This window comes from Heloderma suspectum, chromosome 2, assembly GCF_057233095.1.
Source record: "Heloderma suspectum isolate Gila_16-S chromosome 2, 16-S_ref, whole genome shotgun sequence".
NCBI lineage: Eukaryota > Metazoa > Chordata > Lepidosauria > Squamata > Helodermatidae > Heloderma > Heloderma suspectum.
In genome coordinates, this window is record NC_139459.1 from 395,010,713 (window position 1) to 395,033,693 (window position 22,981).

At 47.5% G+C, this 22,981-nt stretch overlaps 1 protein-coding gene across 1 annotated transcript; it reads right to left on the bottom strand.

Moving 5' to 3' along the window:
• On the bottom strand, positions 1-8,753 carry LOC146356510 (uncharacterized). The gene is given in 5 exon segments (XM_084830157.1): positions 1-1,964; positions 6,929-7,055; positions 7,279-7,382; positions 7,605-7,731; positions 8,319-8,753. Coding segments are annotated over 5 exon segments (2,748 nt in total). The 5' UTR covers positions 8,745-8,753.
• Between the last annotated feature and the right edge of the window lie 14,228 nt (positions 8,754-22,981).

Here is a 22,981-nt window from a genome sequence, read left to right on the forward strand (position 1 = left end):
CTACAGATCCCACCCTAGGTGTCTTCTTTGATGCTCTCCGATATGAATTCTTTGATGTCTTTTAAGGCACATACTGAGAGTGAAGCTCTTTCCACACTCTAAACATTTATACGGCTTCTCACCTGTGTGGATTCTCTGATGGGCATTAAGGTGTGAGCTCCAACCGAAACTCTTCCCGCACTCAAAGCACCTATACGGCTTCTCACCTGTGTGGATTCTTTGATGGGTTTTAAGGTCTGTGCTCTGAATGAAGCTCTTTCCACACTCTGAGCATTTATAGGGCTTTTTCCCTGTATGGATTCTGTGATGGGTTTTAAGTTTTGAACTACAATGGAAACTCTTCTCACATTCGAAGCATTTATACGGTTTCTCCCCTGTATGGATTCTGTGGTGTATTTTCAGGTGTGAGCTCTGGCTGAAACTTTTTCCACAGTCTAAGCATTTATAAGGCTTCTCCCCTGTGTGAATTCTTTCATGCAGTTTAAAGGCTGAACTCCCAGCGAAGTTCTTTCCACACTCTGAGCATTTATAGGGCTTCTCTCCTGTGTGGATTCTTTGATGGGTTTTAAGGATTGTGCTCCGACTGAAATTCTTCCCGCACTCTAAGCATTTATAGGGCTTCTCACCTGTGTGGATTCTTTGATGGGTTTTAAGGATTGTGCTCCGACTGAAATTCTTCCCGCACTCTAAGCATTTATAGGGCTTCTCACCTGTGTGGATTCTTTTGTGCCTTTTAAGGTGAGTGCTGACAGTGAAGCTCTTTCCACATACAGTGCATTGATGAGGTTTCTCCCCTGTATGGATTCTTTGATGGGTTTTAAGTTTTGAACTACAATGGAAACTCTTCTCACACTCTAAGCATTTATACGGCTTCTCCCCTGTATGGATTCTGTAATGTATTTTAAGGTGTGAGCTCTGACTGAAACTTTTCCCACAGTCTGAGCATTTATAAGGCTCTTCCCTGGTGTGTATTCTTTGATGGGTTTTAAGGGCTCTGTTATCACTGAAGCACTTTCCACACTCTAAGCATTTATGAGGCGTCTGCCCTGTATGGCTTCTTTCATGTCTTTTAAGGGCTGTGCTTTCAATGAAGCTGTTTCCACACTCCGAACATTTAAAGGGCTTCTCCCCTGTGTGAATTCTTTTGTGCGAGTTAAGCTGTCCTTTGGTACTGAATTGCTTTCCACACTCTGAGCATTTATAGGGCTTCTCCCCCATGTGGATGTTTTGATGTGATTTAAGGTGTATCCTATAACGGAATCTCTTCCCACATTCTCAGCAGTCAAATGGCTTCTCCCCTGTGTGGATTCTTTGATGGTATTTCAATTGTGCACGATGAATGAAACTCTTACCACACTCTAAGCATTTATAGGGCTTCTCCCCTGTGTGGATTCTTTGATAGTTTTTAAGGACTGAGCTCCGACTGAAACTCTTTCCACATGCTGAACATTTGTAAGGTTTCTCCCCAGTGTGGGTGCTTTGATGTGATTGAAGGCTTATCCCATAACAGAATCTCTTTCCACACTCTAAGCATTTATACGGCATCTCCCCTGTGTGAATTCTTTGATGGATTGTAAGGCTTTTTTGATAATGGAATCTCTTCCCACACTCTAAGCATTTATAGGGCTCCTCCCGTGTGTGAATTCTTTGATACAAGTTAAGGTCAGAGTTGCAACTGAACTGGTTTTCACTGTCCAAGCACTGAAACATTTTCCCTCTTGTGTGAATTCTTTGACACTCAGTAAGGTTTATTTCCTCGGTGAAATTCTTTCCACTCTCTGAGCATTTCCACAGTTTCTCCTCATTGTCAATATTCCTTTTGTTTCTTTCAAAAGATTCTTCTGGTATTGGACATTCACTGACGTCAGCCCCTTCAAAAGAGCTAGATGTGTTTCCCCATTTCTCTTCATCTTCACTTTTCATTCTCTGGTGGACGTCATGTTTATTGCTCTCCCTCCCATCAGCTGAAAGAAGAAAAAGAGAACGAACCCCCTGAATTGCTATTTTGATTATCAGAGTAGTGGGAGGAAGAATACTTCCAGATATAGTCAGGGCCAGAAATATAGGAACAAGGATAACTGTTTTGGCAGTTGGCCTCTGTACAGCACCACACTGAAGTTGAAAGGAAACACACCCAGATGGGAGCGAAGTCAGGACTTCCAGCTGTAATTCAAGGGGTTTGAGAAAAGTGGGGCACTAACTATTCAGGAAGTACAGCCAGTGGTGTGTTTCGTTTCTACTTCAATGTGGTGGTGTACAGAGGCCGACTGCCAAAACGGTTATCCTCGTTCCGATATTTCTGGCCCTGACTGTATATTAAATAACCTCTGGTAATCAATAGAACTGACAACCAGAGGGGGACCGAGAGTTTTTTTATTTTATTACAATATTTATAGGCGTCCTTTTAGCACATACGGGCATGGTTTGCACATTACACAGCAACAACTATTAAAAAAAAAACCTCTGGGAAACCATGAGCAAGTGTGGCGACTGCATGTAGATTGATCGCTCTCACTTGGCTCCTCCTGGCGGCTAAAACGAAAACTGGGTGATGAGCGTGGCTTGTCAGGGGAGAGGCAAGGCAGAGTTCTGGATCTGGACATCACGTGAACCAAACCAGGGATGAACCAAGCAGAGGAAATCAAAATGCGCACGCTAGCAATGTGGCTTGCTCCTGGCATGCATGGGTTTAAAACATCTCTGGATTGCTGGATGTGCAGACCCTCTCAGGAGACTCATAAGATTGAATAAACTCATAATAAAAAGGTAGACAGCAGCTCAACATTCCTTTCATGATGTAGGTGAGATTTGAAAAAATCAGTAACCAAACTGAGCAAGACTGTTTAATAGGATATGATGGCTGACGGTATCAAAAGCTGCTCAGAGGTCCAAAAGAAATCAAGAGGGTTGAACTTCCTCATCTGCAAAGGCAACCAAGGCTCTCCCCATCACAAAACCAGGAGGGAATGTGGGACCCAAATAGCCGGTCTCCTCCAAGACCATCTGGCGCTGAGAGGCCGCTATCCTCTCCCAGGCCTTGGCCCCCCAAGGCAGGTTAGAGACCGGGAGGAAATTAACACAATTCCTTGGGTCCAGGCTTGGTTTCTTTAACAAAGACAATCAGTGGGGACCCTGCCCTCTGTCCAAGTGGAATTAATCAACTCCGAACTCCCTAAACCCATCCTGGCTGCTTTTATTACTCAAGAAGATCCAGAGCACAGGTGGAAGGCCTCATCTCTCCAATCAGCTCATCCACTTCCTCTGAACAAGCTGAAAAATACCCGTAACAACATGAGAAGAATGCGCCCTAGCCTCAACCGTCTTCGGGTTTGTCAGAACCACGGCAGCCAAGTTGATGTGAATGTGAGCCATTTTCCCCTCAAAGTGAATGTGAGCCATCTTCCCCTCACGTTGAGATGAATGTGAGCCATTTTCCCCTCATGTGAATGTGAGCCATTTTCCCCTTTTCCCCCTTTTCCCCACACAGATCCCAGGAGGCCTCTGAACACGCCTGACTCTGCTCTACTGAGCCTCCCCTGAGGAGACTATTAACCACTGTCAGGGAGCCTTGGGGCTCAACATCTCTTTCACAGTGACCGTCACACCCCTCACTGTGTCACCAGGGCACCCCTCCCAACCACTGGGCCCACTGAGACCGGCTGTGGTGGGGCAGCTGTGAGCAAATGGATAACAGCACCAGCCGACAGCCACTCAAGGCTCCTATTGACGGGAGTAACTGGAAGAGGGAGGGGGTGAGGAGGAGGATATCAGGGAAAGCCGGCAGCCACTGGATAAATAGGGCAGGAAGGAGACAGTGGGGGAGGAATTGGAGAAGACACTGGGAGACAATCAGAGACCTCAAGCGAAGGAGAGAGAAAGGCAAGACGGGGGAAGAACAGCTTCTTACGTGGGAAATGCCGACCTCCGCTCCTCTGTAGTCTTGTCAGGAGCCACTGAACTTACTGCGGAGAGAAGAGACCTTCCCCTCTTCTTACATTGCCCCTCTACGTGCAAGGCTTCAACGACTGAATTGCCCAAGATGGAGGATTTGGTGTTTGCTCGAGGAAAGGCACCAGGGAGACGCACCAGAGAGGGACTGAGCAGCTGTGGGCCTTGTTTCTCCTCGTACTTTCGGCAGACACAAACTGTGGGAGCATTATTTACCTGCCCATGCCATCAGCGAAGGTGGAGAGAATTTTCCTAACGGATGAGCTATTCCCCCGGTGTCTAATATTCTGTTTAGAGGCCACCAGTGCTGTAACTAGGACAATCTGCCTTATTAAATGTTTGCGTTAAAGGACATTTCTTGCTGCTGCGTCTGATGGACTCGATGGATCAGAGAGGTTCTGATGTGCCTTTGCCACAAGACCCGCTCGCAACTTCCCCGAAGAGCGCTGCCTGTTCCGTTAGGGACCTGTCTGGTTATCACGATCTTGAGGGCACCCTCACCCGCAGAGGTGCGGTGGACGAGCAGGCGAGAAAAGACTTTCCCCTGTCTTGCTCCCGAACTTGGAAGGTGCTGCCTCAAGGACGACGATCGGCCCTCCTCTCTCGGCTTTTAGACAGGAAGTGAAGACCCATCTTTGCAATGAAGGTGCTAAATTATGTAGCTCTTTAGGGTGTTACTATTTGTATCCTTCTTGCTCCTTCTTGCTTTAAGCTTTTGTTGTTTGACAACGTTAAAAATAAATAAATAGGACCAGTTTGGACAGTCTGGCCAGGGCTGCCAAAGTTCCCAACACCTGGGAACCCACCAAACTGGTGGACTGTGGAGAAGGGCACCTGTTTAAGGAGATGCAATGTTTTGCATGCCCAAGGTCACAGGTTCGGGCCCTGGCATCTCTGCATGGAGGCATTGAAAGAGCAGAGTTGGAAAGGTCTCCACCTCAGATGATCACTCCCAGTCTGAGTAGATAATACTGGGAAATTGATTGGCATTGTCTTTAAGCCCTAGTACTCTAGAGATCTCCAGCAAAGGAGATCGTTACCTTGTCGTGGTGCTGGAGCTTGAGCACCTCAATGACGTCATGAGTTAAACCGTGAAGCGACACCCAAGATGGGAAGGTCATGGCAGAGAGGTCAGACTAAATACGATCCCTGGGGAAGGAATCGGCAACCCACCCCAGTATTCTTGCCATGAAAACTAAATGGATCAGTACAACCAGAGATATGTCGGTATACCATCAGAAGATGGGACTCCCAGGCCGGAAGATGGTCAAAATGCTACTGGGGAGGAACAGAGGATAAGTTCAACTAGCCCCAGATGTGATGACGCAGCTAGCTCCAAGCCGAAAGGACGGCTAGCAGCCAATGGTGCTGGTGGTGAACGACGAATCCGATGTTCTAATGATCAACACACCATAGGAACCTGGAATGTAAGATCTATGAGCCAGGGCCAATTGGATGTGGTTATTGGGGAGATGTCAAGATTAAAGATAGACATTTTGGGTGTCAGTGAACTGAAATGGACTGGAAAGGGCCACTTCACATCAAATGACCACCAGATCTACTACTGTGGACAAGAGGACCACAGAAGAAATGGAGTAGCCTTCATAATGAATAATAAAGTGGCTAAAGCAGTGCTTGGATACAATCCAAAAACTGACAGAATTATCTCAATTCGAATTCAGGGTAAGCCATTTAACATCACAGTGATCCAAATATGCACCCCAAACACAGATGCTGAAGAAGCAGAAGTAGATCAGTTCTATGAGGATCTGCAGCACCGCCTGGATAGTACACCAAAAAAAGATGTAATTTTCATTACAGGAGACTGGAATGCTAAGGTGGGTAGTCAAACGACACGTGGAATTACAGGTAAGCATAGTCTGGGAGAACAAAATGAAGCAGGACATAGGCTGATAGAATTTTGCCAAGACAACTCACTGTGCATAACAAACACTCTCATCCAACAACCTAAGAGAAGACTTTATACATGGACTTCACCAGACGGTCGACACCAAAATCAGATTGACTACATCCTTCGCAGCCAAAGGTGGCGGACATCTATGCAGTTGGTAAAAACAAGACCTGGAGCCGATTGTAGTTCAGATCACGAACTTCTTATTGCACAATTTAGAATCAGACTCAAGAGAATAGGGAAGACCCACAGATCAGTTAGGCCAGGGCTGACAGTCTGGCCAGGGCTGCCAAAGTTCCCAACACCTGGGAACCCACCAAACCGGTGAGCAGGGCACCTGTTTAAGGAGATGCAATGCTTTGCATGCCCAAGGTCACAGGTTCAGGCCCTGACATCTCCGCATGGAGGCGTTGAAAGAGCAGAGTTGGAAAGGCTCTGAGGTCATCTGAGTGACCTCAGATGATCACTCCCTGTCTGAGTAGATAATATTGGGAAATCGGTTGGCATTGTCTTTAAACCCTAGTGCTCTAGAGACGTTTCCCCCACATACACACTACAAGTAAGCTGCTTCCGATGTGACAGAATCCCCTCCACCTATTCCCTTGGCTCTTTCTCTGCGTGATGACTCAAGTGTCAAGGAGGTGACATTTAGTCAGAAGACAGATCTGCCAGGAGAATGCAGAGCCTGACAGACCTGACAAAGAGGCCCACCAGACCGAAGCACGTACCTGCTGATATCTCTCCTTCCTTGGAGGTGCCAAGAAATTTATCTTCCCCAGTTTTTTCCTGATAGGAGATGAGGTCCAATCTGGGAACTGGAAGGCCTTTTAAAGGGAGCAGAAATAGCAACATTACTTCTGGCACTTCCCACAATAACAAATAATTAGAGTGTTTGAAGCCTCTCCCCCCTGTACCAGCTAAAACAAGGTCAAAAGCAGGATGGGACTGTTATCCTCCATGACATCCTCAGAATGCTCTGATACAGCCAAAGAACAGCCTCAGTTCCCCCTTCCAGGATCTGTCCACAAGGCAAAAGGGAACCCCTACCCAGAGGGCCCCATCCCTTACCCAGAGAAGCCAGGTTCCCATAATTCTCCCCCGTGACATCCCTGTGGAGAGCCCTCTGGCCTGGATCCAGCAGGGCCCGCTCCTCCTCTGTGAAATGCACAGCCACCTCCTCAAAGGACACTGGACCCTGAAAGAAGGGGAAGAAATCATGTTCTCCTTACACATAATGTAGCTATCCATGAAGACAATAAAGGTAAAGTGGCTGCAGGTTCATTTGCAGGATCCAGAGCTTCATGAGTGACTTTCAAAGCCTTCCTGGCATCCATCTCGGACAGAAGCAAAGGGACAGGGTCAGATTCATCCAGGGCCAGAGAGATGTGCAGGGACAGATGCACCCCGGCCTCCCCTACCTGTTCTGGATGCCGAGAAGCCATTTCCACTCCTCCATAAAGCGAAGAGGGCCTAGAAGGAGCCGCCGGTGTCCACTCACTCTCTCTGCAGGGCGTTCCATTGCCTGTGTGGAAGACAAAGGTGGGAAGATATTTCATACTTCATAAGCCGTTTGCCTCTTAGTTCCTTGAGTGGAATCAAAGTTCTTTCGACATGGTGTTGAGGAATAATTCAAAATGCTGGCTTTTATTTCCATAAAGTTGAATCTATTTAAACACCACAGTTCCGAATACATTAGAGAGAAGCGCCTCCTCCCCATGCTGAAATCTGCCCCACTAATCCTCACCCAGGAAGCTGGGACCTCCGTCACCCTCCTGCCAGGTCCATCTGACCAGCGGCCTCTGTGTGGTGTCCGAGGGGGCCTTCTCTGCCTCAGGGAAGTCCGTGGCTGCTTTGGCTGAAATCCCCTCCACCTGGAGAAGGAACGAGGAGCCCAGGCAGTGAAGGGGGTAAAAGGGATCAGGCAAGAACTGGGACAGGAAAAGGCCAACAGCAGTATTTGCCAATCTATTTTCATTCAGGTCCCCTTCTAAAGTTATTCTGTTTACTATGCCCTGCACCCAGCCCTTTCGCAGGTGAGCACATAAGGATTTGGGCCAAAAACGTATCCTGAGGATCAGAACAGGACAAGAAAAATGTATCCAAAACTCCCCCTAAAACCAACTGGGAGGAGAGAAAGAAGCTCCCAGAAGTTCCCTGACACTGAGCTGCTGTAAGCACAGAAGTATGGTGCTTTTAACCACTAATCCTGTTGTGCTGGGACAAGTGGGCCGCTGATGGAAGAAGGGTTCCCTCCTTCCCTGGAATTTCAGTCTTTTTTGGGTGTCTTGTGATCCCCTAAAGGGGGCCTGCTACACACATTTGGAGCCTATGGGGTGGTCAGAGGTGGAGGGCGAGATTGGGACATCACTGCTTTGATTGACAGCCTGAAAAAGTTGGGATACTGTGAAGATTGTTAAGACCACGCTCCTTTGGAGCGATCAGGATGAAATCCTCTCACCTGCTTATTCTCCTTGTCCTCTGCCTGGCTGAGGAGGAACCCTTCCGCCAGGGCCACCGCCTGGGAACTGGTCTCCACTCCACACTCCCTGACCCAGCTCTCCATCTCCGGGGGCAGGACGGCCAGGAACTGCTCCAGGACCACCAGGTCCAGCATCTGAGCTTTCGTGCGCCTTTCTGGCTTCAGCCACTGACGGCAAAGGTGGTGGAGTCGGCTGCAGGCCTCTCGGGGCCCCTCGGCCTCCCGGTAGCAGAACCCCCTGAAGCGAAAGCGCTCTGCGTCTGAGCTGGTGCTGCTCTCCGCCAGGTTCTCCTGCGCTCCTCTTTCCCAGGCCTCTGCACTGCTCCCTTCCTGGATGATTTGAGGGGCTTTTCCCTCCTCGGGGCCAGCGAAGTCTTGCTCATCCATCTTCGCTCTCTTCTCCATCTCCACTGCCAACAGGACTTGAAGGATCTCCTTGCTTCTCTGCCAACATCTTTCTAGAGGTTGATTTGCCCCCTGTCCTTTGCTGCCTCTCTTCCCCCCAGCTGGGCTTCCCTCCCGACTTTTTCCTCCCACTTCCATCATCCCAAAGCACTTTGCACTCACCAGCTCTCATTTGGGGGCCTCCCAGGGCTGGGGGTCCCTGGACTTCAGCCCCGAAGCCCGGCCCGAGCCACCCCACCTTGGGCACTTCCCAGCTGTCTTGCAGGCAAGGAGGGGCTGCAGATCGCGCCCACGTGGGGAGAGAGGGGACGAAGGCGCTGTTTCCGTGGACGTTTTGTGGCTTACCCCATCAGTCCCTCAAAGTAACGTGTGACTGGTGAGTTTGGGGGATACGGACTGTGGCCCGGAACAGGTACCGGAACATGGCTTGCACGGACGTTTCGGGGCTTCTTGCATCCCTGCAATGCAGTGACGCAGGACTGGTGTGTTTGGTTGATTTGGCTCTTTTGGAAGCCGCTGCTCAGGGCCATTCCATTCTGTGTGCTGAGCATTGTGGGGTTAATAATAATAATAATATAATAATATAATATTGCAAGGGTATTAGCCCTAAAAGATTGTTCTCAAGTGCCTCTGATACATACCTCTATATTGGACATTTGGGGGGGGGGTTTAATAAAGGGGCCATTCTGGCCCATTCTGTTCTGTCCTGCAACACTTACACTGTCCCCTTTCTCTCCTCCCTGGCCCACTTTTATTGATTTATTTATTGCATTTATATCCCACCTTTTTTCCTCCAAGGAACTCAAGGCAGCATAGATAATCCTCCTCTCCATTTTATCCTCACAACAACAACCCTGTGAGGTAGGTTGAGCTGAGAGTCTGTGACTGGCCCAAAGTCACCCAGTGAGGTTCCCATTTCATCCTCACAACAACCCTGTGAGGTAGGTTGAGCTGAGAGTCTGTGACTGGCCCAAACTCACCCAGTGAGGTTCCCATTTTATCCTCACAGCAACAACCCTGTGAGGTAGGTTGAGCTGAGGGTCTGTGACTGGCCCAGAGTCATCCAGTGAGGTTCCCATTTTATCCTCACAACAACAACCCTGTGAGGTAAGTTGAGCTGAGGGTCTGTGACTGGCCCAGAGTCACCCAGTGGGGTTCCCATTTCATCCTCACAACAACAACCCTGTGAGGTAGGTTGAGCTGAGAGTCTGTGACTGGCCCAAAGTCACCCAGTGAGGTTCCCATGGCCGAGTGGGGACTAGAACCCGAATCTCTCGGCTCCCAGTCCAACACTCTCGCCACTACGCCACACTGGCTCTCCATCCCATTCCTTGGGAAGCTGGGAAGGATCCGGTGGATGCTAATGGGGAGGAGGGACCTGGGGGGTGGGATGTTGGAAGCCGGGGCACCACCAGTGATGGGGAGCTGGCTTAGAGCTTTGCATAAAGACTCTTTCCCCATCATCTTATCCAGCTAAAAAGTATATTAACAGAAAGCGTGTTGATAGAAAGATGGCCATTTCTTGGCGCATATTGAAATGAAACATTTTATGTAGTACATTTCTACCCTCTCCTTTCCCGCAGGAGCTCTGGGTGCTGTGCAGGGTTCTCCTCTCTCCCCTCCATATGTGATCCTCACAACAACCCTGTGAGGTAGGTTCATGTGAGAGACAATTACTGGCCCAGGAGCACCCAGTGAACTTCAGGGACTGGCCCATTTGGGGTCCCTTCAAAAGACCCATGTTTTTGCGCGGTGGCCCCAGATATTCCAGCGAAATGTATGGCTGAGTGGGAGTTTGGAGCTGGGTCTCCCTGGTCTTAGCCAATTTTTAAAAATATTGTATATTAAAATTGTTGTAAGCTGCTTGAGTAATGCATATGTATTAAAAGGGTGGGGAGGGATAGACATTTTTTAAATTGTTATTATTATTCTTTTGCAGTTACAGGGGGAACTCCCAGTAGATGAACCAAGAAAAACAATTCATCTTACATGGATTCGTAAATACAAATGATAACAGAGAAGAGTTATAAACTTAACCAAACTCATACCAGTTAAATTGCCCCTAACAGTAAATAAGGTTGTACTGAATCCTAGATATGCATCACCTGGAATTTTGAACTGTGCTGCTTCTGAGTAGGCCCACTCTGGTGGATGCTTCGTGATGGATGCATAACGGCGTGGATTTTTGCATGCTTTCAGAACTTGTTCCTATGTTCCAAAGGCTGCTTTTCTCCGTGCCTTTGAGAATGTCATGTATCATTTTAATCCTTACTTTTATTATCATTGCTATTATGGCTGTGGATTCTCTCCCGGCACTTCTCCTTTGAGTTTCTCATTTTCAGGCTATTTTTCCCTTATCAGAGCACTGTAGGCGTACCCTTTTCAAAATGTAATGAAATTCAATAAACAAAAAAACTTTCAGTTTAACATGTTGTGTTAAAGGCTTTCCATGTTCACTCGAGCGCCAAAATGTGGGGAAATTACAGCTGTCAAGGCCACGTCCTTAACGAATGCATTATTTAAGCCAAACATATATTGTACAGTGTGGTTAGTTCAAGCTTCACCACTCCCTTGAGGCTCAGTGGCTGTCAGCGGTGGACCTAAATCCTGTATTCATTCTCTGTTCGCCGGAATAGATACATCCACATGGACCATCCAGATAGAAGGACAGAGTTGGAAGGGACCCTGAAGTTCATCTAGTCCAACCCCCTGCCACGGGCAGAATATTTTAAAGCAACTTTCCTTTTAGCCAATTGAGGTTAGAACCACAATGAGGCTTGCCCAGAGGTAAGCCACAGCACACTTAATGGGCAGTCTCCAACGGTGTCATTCTGCAAACTCAAATCGCACTAGCAGAGCTCCGCTGAATCTTTCTGTTGTACCATTATATGGTTGCCCATTACACTTGTGGAACTGGTTGTGCAAGCAGTTGTACCAGCAACTGCACAAGAGTTATGTGCAATGGGTCGCACAACACGGTGCACAAGAGTTAAGACAAAAGAAACTCAGTGTGTCCAAGATGGTCTTTTTTTTACTTCGTTACTAGAAAGCAATACACACACACACATATCCGTGAACAGTGGAGACTTTGTGGATTCTTCTAGTGCCTTTTTATTGACAAATAGTATATCCCGCTGCTATAGATTTGCTAGTTTTAGCTTATTTCCAGCTATTTTAGGATATGTTCAGTATTTTATTGTAAGCAGCCCTGACAATGTCTCTGAAGGGGTGGGGTATGATTTCTGGTGGTGAAAATGCACATTGCAATCCTGTGTCTGCTCTGAAGGAATAGAAGCTGCTGTCTTTCAGTACTAGTCAACGCAAGAAATCGTTTCTCATCACCTTGAATGGTGGGAGCCAGGGTTTTACCACGCTCAAAGGCACCCATCAGGGATATCTACTCTCTCCCCTCCTTTTTGTGTTATCAACGAAACCTCTCGCTGAAATTATCCTGACAAAGGCAAAATGGGAATGGCTTTTGGAAAAGAAGAGTGTAAAATTAATTGATGCCCACATGATATTGAACTGATATTACAGGATCCTGCAACAGGGTTCAGGGAGCTTTTGGATTTGCTGAAAAACTTTGGTCAAGTATCAGGTTATAAAATCAATCTACATAAATCAGAATGGACAGGTATTAATTTAGAAAAGAGAGAGAAGGACCGTATAGCTAAAATATATTCAGTCCCACTGAGAGATTCCCCGATCAAATATTTTGGTTCATGGATCACACCTAACTTGGAAGACTGCACAGCTTGTAACCATAATACATTGTTACAAGAAATCAAGATTGATCTTGAAAATGATCACGGAAGAAGATGTCTTGGGCCAGGAAAATATCAACAATTAAAATGAATGTATACCAAGAATACTTTTTTATTTTTCAATATTCCATTGCAAGTGAACACAACACTACTTAATGCATGGCAAACATTAATATCATATCTTATTTGGGCAAGAAAAAGGGCTAGAGTTAATGCTCAAGTGTTATACCAACCTACAAATTCAGGAAGTTTATGCTATTACGTTGCTTCTATGCTACCTATGTTAAAATCATGGTTTATACCAGATAAAGGAACAAGAAAAGAATAATTTAACAACCACTATTGAGAATACACTCTGGTTCTGTAATAAAAAATATACAGAAGTTTTAAGGGCAAACCTCTGTATTAGCAATTTATATTACTGTATTATACAAGAATAAACTGAGCCTGGGACTCTTGAGCTCTTATCGCTATTAATTATAGAGAACAGTATTGGGTCATATGAATTTTGGGAAGAAACATGATCTAATAGGACTTAGAAGTCTGTTTTTAAACGGTCGTTAAAAGTTATCAAGATATTCTGGGGAAATAGAACAGAATCAAATCATAGAATAGTTTTGGAAAATCTCAAATATTGGAAAATCTCAGTTTTCCAATATTTGCAAATGAGACATATCATATCTAATTTGATATCTAAATGTGGGTCACTAAGTGATTGCTCTAGCTTTGAAGCAATAATATCAAATAGGGTACATACCACCCAGAGAGCTTCGGCTATTGGGCGGTATAGAAATGAAATAAATAAATAAATAAATAAGCCCCCTCTTAAGGGTGTAATCCTATGTGTGTTTAGGCAGAAAGAAGTCCTACAACTCCCAGCATTCCCCAGCCCTCCATGCTGGCTTGGGAATGCTGGGAGGTGTAGGACTTTTTTCTGTCTAAACAGGCATCGGATTTGTGTCAACTTTATAAAATTACAGTTAACCTTAATATGTTAAGGAATATCTACCTGCTGAAACGAGAATATGATTTAGGAAGACCAATTACTCCAGATGTTTGGGACTGGATTAGAACCCATGACCCAAAGAGCACGCTTGGTAGGAATTGTAAAGAGAACCTTTATAAATTACTCTTCTGATGGTACTGAACACCATTCAGGCTTAGTAAAAGCTGAAGATGTGGCCCCAGTGCAGCTAGCATACAGCATGTTTTTTGGTCCTGTCCCCAAATAGTAAATTGCTATTTACTATTAGCAAATAGTAATAATAAATCTAGAGGCTGTTTAGATTTTTAAAAATAAATACTATACTTTGGACTAAGGCCAGGGAGACCCAGATGGAAAGCCTCCACTCAGCCGCGAAGTTCCCTGGATGATTGGGGCCCAGTCATTCTCTCTGACGCTAGCCTACCTCACAGGGTTGTTGTGAGAATCAAAACGAGGCTGGACAGCCACCTGTCAGGGATGCTCTGACTTGGATTCCTGCCTTGCGCAGGGGGTTGGACTCGATGGCCTCGTAGGCCCCTTCCAACCCTACTATTCCATGATTCTGTGAATCACATCTGGAGGGAAGGGGCGGGGGGAGAACCCTGCACATCGCCCAGAGCTCCTGCGAGAAGGGAGAGGGTGGAAATGCACTAAATAAATTGCTCCGGTATAATATACTCCAAGAAGAGACCATCTTTCTACCAATTTGCTTTCTTTTTCTGCCATCCTTCTAGCAGGTGGAGATGCTGGGGAGGGAATCTGCATGCACAGCTCAGAGCAAGCCCCCCCCCCCACATCTCCCCCACCCCTTCCCAGTTCCCCCAAGGAATGGGATGGGAAGGGGAGGGGGCAAGGGAGCCCAACATCTCAGCCCCCCACCCCCGGTCCCTCCTCCCCCTTTGGATTCACCGGATCCTTCCCAGCTCCCCCAAGGGATGGGATGGGAAGGGGAGGGGGCAAGGGAGCCCAACATCTCAGCCCCCCACCCCCGGTCCCTCCTCCCCCTTTGGATTCACCGGATCCTTCCCAGCTTCCCCAAGGGATGGGATGGGATGGGAAGGGGGGGGAGAGGAAGTCCCTCCTCCATCTCCCACCCCTTTGTGTCTCTGGGAACGCGGGCGGGGGTCTGTCTCTACCCCTGGCTTCCCGCCCCTCCCTCTCCCCGTGGGTCGGATCCGGAGCCCCTCCTGCCCCGCCAGGCTGCTGGTGAGCGCCCAGGGTGGGGCGGCTCGGGCCGGACTGCGGGGCTGAAGTCCAGGGACGCCCCCAGCCCCGCGGGGGCCCAGTTGGGAGCCGGTGAGTGCCGAGCGCATCGGGGTCCCGGGATGATGCTGCGGAATGAGCTGCCGGGTGAAATGCGCCTGCGGACCTCCCTGAAGGTTTTTGGGGGCGCAACCCTCTGCATGTTTGGACAGCCACGAGTCCTACAACTCCCAGCATGCCCCAGCCAGCTTTGCTGGCTGGGGCATGCTGGGAGTTGTAGGACTCGTGGCTGTCCAAACATGCAGAGGGTTGCGCCCGAAGCGGGGATTAAAGACTCGTCTCCTTCTCTTTCGGGGACTCCTGTTCCCGTGTGTTGACCCTTCTGTGCTGTTTTTATGGTTGGGTTGTTTGTTACATTGTTTTCAACTTTGTACGCCGCCTGGGGTGTGCGTGCCTCGGCGGGCTCTAAACTGCATCCGTAAAACTCAATATAGAAATGATGGGGATGGGAGGAAAATGCCTGGGGAGGGGGGAGCCCTGGGGCGGGGGGTGAGTGGGGTGGGGGGAAGGCAGCAAAGGGCAGGGAATACGTTTTTCATGGGGTGGGGAGGTGACTGGCCCATTTGGTGCCCCTCCAGGAGCCCCCCATCTCGCCGCTTTCCCCCTCCCCGCCCTGAAGGCCCGAAGTCTCAACAGCCCCTTCCGGGCGAAGAAGACATTTTTCTCCCTCTCTCACAATACTAGAACTCGGGGTCATCCCATGAAGGTGGGAAAGTTAGGACAGATCAAAGGAAGGACTTCTTCGTGCAGTGCAGAGTTAAGCTGTGGAACTCACTTCTGCAGGACATCGTGAAGGCCACCAACGCGGATGCCTTTCAAAGGGGGTTAGAGAAATTCCTGGAGGAGAAGCCTACCAATGGCTACTAGTCCTGATGGCTACGTGCTACCTCCAGTATCAGAGGCAGTATGCCTGTGTATACCAGTTGCTGGGGAACATGGGTGGGAGGGTGCTGTTGCGCTCCTCTCTTGCTTGTGAGTTTCCCACCGGCAGCTGGTTGGCCACTGAGTGAACAGAATCCTGGACTAGATGGACCCTTGGTCTGATACAGCAGGCCTCACTTTATGTTCTTAAGAAAAGCCTGCAAAACCCCAGGGAGGATCAACACTCATGCTTTTTGCCATTACTGTACGGCGCTGATAGCTGTTGGCGCACGCGGCGCTGTCCTTATACAGCCTTTCCCGCTTTTTATACCGTCTTATCCTGAACCCCGTTTTCGCTTTCGTGCCGCTTTCCTTTCGCTGTGTGTGCCGTCGTGTGCCCAAGCTGTGCGCTCCCATCGCTGGTCTTGGGTGTGTTCTGACCTCGATCAAAGTTCCCCCAAATGGGTTCAGCACTTTGGTTATCTCCAGAGTTCTGGCTGGTCCTGAGCAAAACCCAGTATGGGTGCATGGCCCCTCCGAAACTGGAGCCACCAGCCTGCGCTGGCCTGCCTCCTCCATTTCACACAGCATGCCCTCGCTCCTTTTGTTGCTGTTTTGAGTTGGGATTTGCACATGCATGTCAGAGCCCGAACACACGCAGGCACAGACGTGGCTCCTGAGCCAAGAAGGAGGCGGTGGAAAGAGGGGGAGGTCAAGACAAGGTGGGGGGGGAGAACTTAAATGCGAGGGCTCCAAGGGACCCCACTCCAGCACAACGAAGACAACATGTGAATTCATCCCTTCATACAGATGGACACCTGGTCAATTGCAGTGGGGAGGGCAGATTGCGTTTGACCAGCTCTCCGATAAAGCCACACGAATGTGTATACTCTGGGAAGATGCGGGGAGGGTGGGTCTGTCTGCAGCGTTTTTAAGCGACAAGAAGAAGGCACACACGATCCTCCCTTTCCCTCTAACTCAAGCTTGGTTTCTCCCCAGTTCTCCACGCCTTTCGAGGAAAGCTGGTCACAGGTCCTTTCTAGGGCTGGATGGGCATAGAGCGGGGGTGCCTGGGCAGGGTGATTCAAACAGGCACAGAGTTTGGCCGGCCTCGGCTGCCACCGGCCGTGCTGATGAAAAGGAAAAAGCACTTCTGGTTCCCTTCTCCCCCCTGCATGTGGCTCCTAAAAACCTCAGAACATCGCTCGCTTTCTTATTTTGCGAGGAACAATGTGCTCCTTTCATCCTCCTCCTTCTCCTCGGTGGTGCCCCCCCCCCCCGCAGTCCTAGGCACATTACCATTATACAAGCGCGCACACGGCCCCTCTTCAAAACACTCCCCTCGGTCGAAAGGAAGCGCATGCTGTGTTGTCCTTATACACACGCTCATACATGCTTTATACACGCTTATACACACGCTCCCTCTTCAGAATGCTCCCCTCTGTCTAAAGCAAGTGCATGCTGTGTTGTCCTTATACACACGCTTATACATGCTTTATGCATGCTTATACACACGCTCCCTCTTCAGAATGCTCCCCTCTGTCTAAAGCAAGCGCATGCTGTGTTGTCCTTATACACACGCTTATACATGCTTTATGCACGCTTATACACACGCTCCCTCTTCAGAATGCTTCCCTCTGTCTAAAGCAAGTGCATGCTGTGTTGTCCTTATACACACGCTTATACAAGCTTTATACACGCTTATACACACGCTCCCTCTTCAGAATGCTCCCCTCTGTCTAAAACAAGCGCGTGCTGTGTTGTCCTTATACACATGCTCATACATGCTTTATACACGCTTATACACACACTCCCTCTTCAGAATGCTCCCCTCTGTCTAAAGCAAGTGCATGCTGTGTTGTCCTTATACACATGCTCATACATGCTTTATACACGCTTATACACACGCTCCCTCTTCAGAATGCTCCCCTCTGTCTAAAACAAGCGCATGCTGTGTTGTCCTTATACACACGCTTATACATGCTTTATGCACGCTTATACACACGCTCCCTCTTCAGAATGCTCCCCTCTGTCTAAAACAAGCGCATGCTGTGTTGTCCTTATACACACGCTTATTATGCATGCTTATACACACGCTCCCTCTTCAGAATGCTCCCCTCTGTCTAAAGCAAGTGCATGCTGTGTTGTCCTTATACACACGCTTATTATGCACGCTTATACACACGCTCCCTCTTCAGAATGCACCCCTCTATCTAAAGCAAGTGCATGCTGTGTTGTCCTTATACACACGCTTATACATGCTTTATGCATGCTTATACACACGCTCCCTCTTCAGAATGCTCCCCTCTGTCTAAAGCAAGTGCATGCTGTGTTGTCCTTATACACACGCTTATACAAGCTTTATACACGCTTATACACACGCTCCCTCTTCAGAATGCACCCCTCTATCTAAAGCAAGTGCATGCTGTGTTGTCCTTATACACACGCTTATACATGCTTTATGCATGCTTATACACACGCTCCCTCTTCAGAATGCTCCCCTCTGTCTAAAACAAGCGCGTGCTGTGTTGTCCTTATACACATGCTCATACATGCTTTATACACGCTTATACACACACTCCCTCTTCAGAATGCTCCCCTCTGTCTAAAACAAGTGCATGCTGTGTTGTCCTTATACACATGCTTATACATGCTTTATACACAGTTATACACACGCTCCCTCTTCAGAATGCCCCCTCTGTCTAAAGCAAGTGCATGCTGTGTTGTCCTTATACACACGCTTATGCATGCTTATACACACGCTCCCTCTTCAGAATGCTCCCCTCTGTCTAAAGCAAGCGCATGCTGTGTTGTCCTTATACACACGCTTATACATGCTTTATGCACGCTTATACACACGCTCCCTCTTCAGAATGCTCCCCTCTGTCTAAAGCAAGCGCATGCTGTGTTGTCCTTATACACACGCTTATACATGCTTTATGCACGCTTATACACACGCTCCCTCTTCAGAATGCTTCCCTCTGTCTAAAGCAAGTGCATGCTGTGTTGTCCTTATACACACGCTTATACAAGCTTTATACACTCTTATACACACGCTCCCTCTTCAGAATGCTCCCCTCTGTCTAAAACAAGCGCGTGCTGTGTTGTCCTTATACACATGCTCATACATGCTTTATACACGCTTATACACACACTCCCTCTTCAGAATGCTCCCCTCTGTCTAAAGCAAGTGCATGCTGTGTTGTCCTTATACACATGCTCATACATGCTTTATACACGCTTATACACACGCTCCCTCTTCAGAATGCTCCTCTCTGTCTAAAACAAGCGCATGCTGTGTTGTCCTTATACACACGCTTATACATGCTTTATGCACGCTTATACACACGCTCCCTCTTCAGAATGCTCCCCTCTGTCTAAAACAAGCGCATGCTGTGTTGTCCTTATACACACGCTTATTATGCATGCTTATACACACGCTCCCTCTTCAGAATGCTCCCCTCTGTCTAAAGCAAGTGCATGCTGTGTTGTCCTTATACACACGCTTATTATGCACGCTTATACACACGCTCCCTCTTCAGAATGCACCCCTCTATCTAAAGCAAGTGCATGCTGTGTTGTCCTTATACACACGCTTATACATGCTTTATGCATGCTTATACACACGCTCCCTCTTCAGAATGCTCCCCTCTGTCTAAAGCAAGTGCATGCTGTGTTGTCCTTATACACACGCTTATACAAGCTTTATACACGCTTATACACACGCTCCCTCTTCAGAATGCACCCCTCTATCTAAAGCAAGTGCATGCTGTGTTGTCCTTATACACACGCTTATACATGCTTTATGCATGCTTATACACACGCTCCCTCTTCAGAATGCTCCCCTCTGTCTAAAACAAGCGCGTGCTGTGTTGTCCTTATACACATGCTCATACATGCTTTATACACGCTTATACACACACTCCCTCTTCAGAATGCTCCCCTCTGTCTAAAACAAGTGCATGCTGTGTTGTCCTTATACACATGCTTATACATGCTTTATACACAGTTATACACACGCTCCCTCTTCAGAATGCTCCCCTCTGTCTAAAGCAAGTGCATGCTGTGTTGTCCTTATACACACGCTTATGCATGCTTATACACACGCTCCCTCTTCAGAATGCTCCCCTCTGTCTAAAGCAAGCGCATGCTGTGTTGTCCTTATACACACGCTTATACATGCTTTATGCACGCTTATACACACGCTCCCTCTTCAGAATGCTCCCCTCTGTCTAAAGCAAGCGCATGCTGTGTTGTCCTTATACACATGCTTATACATGCTTTATACACACTTATACACACGCTCCCTCTTCAGAATGCTCCCCTCTGTCTAAAGCAAGCGCATGCTGTGTTGTCCTTATACACATGCTCATACATGCTTTATACACGCTTATACACACACTCCCTCTTCAGAATGCTCCCCTCTGTCTAAAACAAGTGGATGCTGTGTTGTCCTTATACACATGCTTATACATGCTTTATACACACTTATACACACGCTCCCTCTTCAGAATGCTCCCCTCTCTCTAAAGCAAGTGCATGCTGTGTTGTCCTTATACACACGCTTATGCATGCTTATACACACGCTCCCTCTTCAGAATGCTCCCCTCTGTCTAAAGCAAGCGCATGCTGTGTTGTCCTTATACACACGCTTATACATGCTTTATGCACGCTTATACACACGCTCCCTCTTCAGAATGCTCCCCTCTGTCTAAAGCAAGCGCATGCTGTGTTGTCCTTATACACATGCTTATACATGCTTTATACACACTTATACACACGCTCCCTCTTCAGAATGCTCCCCTCTGTCTAAAGCAAGCGCATGCTGTGTTGTCCTTATACACATGCTTATACATGCTTTATGCACGCTTATACACACGCTCCCTCTTCAGAATGCTCCCCTCTGTCTAAAACAAGTGCATGCTGTGTTGTCCTTATACACATGCTTATACATACTTTATACACACTTATACACACGCTCCCTCTTCAGAATGCTCCCCTCTGTCTAAAGCAAGTGCATGCTTTGTTGTCCTTATACACACGCTTATACATGCTTTATGCATGCTTATACACACGCTCCCTCTTCAGAATGCTCCCCTCTGTCTAAAGCAAGTGCATGCTGTGTTGTTCTTATACACACGCTTATACATGCTTTATGCATGCTTATACACACGCTCCCTCTTCAGAATGCTCCCCTCTGTCTAAAGCAAGCGCATGCTGTGTTGTCCTTATACACACGCTTATACATGCTTTATGCACGCTTATACACACGCTCCCTCTTCAGAATGCTCCCCTCTGTCTAAAGCAAGTGCATGCTGTGTTGTCCTTATACACACGCTTATACAAGCTTTATACACGCTTATACACACGCTCCCTCTTCAGAATGCTCCCCTCTGTCTAAAACAAGCGCGTGCTGTGTTGTCCTTATACACATGCTCATACATGCTTTATACACGCTTATACACACACTCCCTCTTCAGAATGCTCCCCTCTGTCTAAAGCAAGTGCATGCTGTGTTGTCCTTATACACATGCTCATACATGCTTTATACACGCTTATACACACGCTCCCTCTTCAGAATGCTCCCCTCTGTCTAAAACAAGCGCATGCTGTGTTGTCCTTATACACACGCTTATACATGCTTTATGCACGCTTATACACACGCTCCCTCTTCAGAATGCTCCCCTCTGTCTAAAGCAAGTGCATGCTGTGTTGTCCTTATACACACGCTTATACAAGCTTTATACACGCTTATACACACGCTCCCTCTTCAGAATGCTCCCCTCTGTCTAAAACAAGCGCGTGCTGTGTTGTCCTTATACACATGCTCATACATGCTTTATACACGCTTATACACACACTCCCTCTTCAGAATGCTCCCCTCTGTCTAAAGCAAGTGCATGCTGTGTTGTCCTTATACACATGCTTATACATGCTTTATACACACTTATACACACGCTCCCTCTTCAGAATGCTCCCCTCTGTCTAAAACAAGCGCATGCTGTGTTGGCCTTATACACACGCTTATACATGCTTTATGCACGCTTATACACACGCTCCCTCTTCAGAATGCTCCCCTCTATCTAAAGCAAGTGCATGCTGTGTTGTCCTTATACACATGCTTATACATGCTTTATACACACTTATACACACGCTCCCTCTTCAGAATGCTCCCCTCTGTCTAAAACAAGCGCATGCTGTGTTGTCCTTATACACACGCTTATACATGCTTTATGCACGCTTATACACACGCTCCCTCTTCAGAATGCTCCCCTCTGTCTAAAGCAAGTGCATGCTGTGTTGTCCTTATACACATGCTTATACATGCTTTATACACACTTATACACACGCTCCCTCTTCAGAATGCTCCCCTCTGTCTAAAACAAGCGCATGCTTTGTTGTCCTTATACACACGCTTATACATGCTTTATGCACGCTTATACACACGCTCCCTCTTCAGAATGCTCCCCTCTGTCTAAAACAAGCGCATGTTGTGTTGTCCTTATACACACGCTTATACATGCTTTATGCACGCTTATACACACGCTCCCTCTTCAGAATGCTCCCCTCTGTCTAAAACAAGCGCATGCTGTGTTGTCCTTATACACACGCTTATACATACTTTATGCACGCTTATACACACGCTCCCTCTTCAGAATGCTCCCCTGTCTAAAACAAGCGCATGCTGTGTTGTCCTTATACACACGCTTATACATGCTTTATGCATGCTTATACACACGCTCCCTCTTCAGAATGCTCCCCTCTGTCTAAAGCAAGCGCATGCTGTGTTGTCCTTATACACACGCTTATACATGCTTTATGCATGCTTATACACACGCTCCCTCTTCAGAATGCTCCCCTCTGTCTAAAACAAGCGCATGCTGTGTTGTCCTTATACACACGCTTATACATGCTTTATGCACGCTTATACACACGCTCCCTCTTCAGAATGCTCCCCTCTTTCTAAAGCAAGTGCATGCTGTGTTGTCCTTATACACACGCTTATACATGCTTTATACATGGTTATACACACGCTCCCTCTTTAGAATGCTCCCCTCTATCTAAAGCAAGTGCATGCTGTGTTGTCCTTATATACATGCTTATACACACGCTCCCTCTTCAAAATGCTCCCCTCTGTCTAAAGCAAGTGCATGCTGTGTTGTCCTTATACACACGCTTATACATGCTTTATACATGGTTATACACACGCTCCCTCTTTAGAATGCTCCCCTCTATCTAAAGCAAGTGCATGCTGTGTTGTCCTTATATACATGCTTATACACACGCTCCCTCTTCAAAATGCTCCCCTCTGTCTAAAGCAAGTGCATGCTGTGTTGTCCTTATACACACGCTTATACATGCTT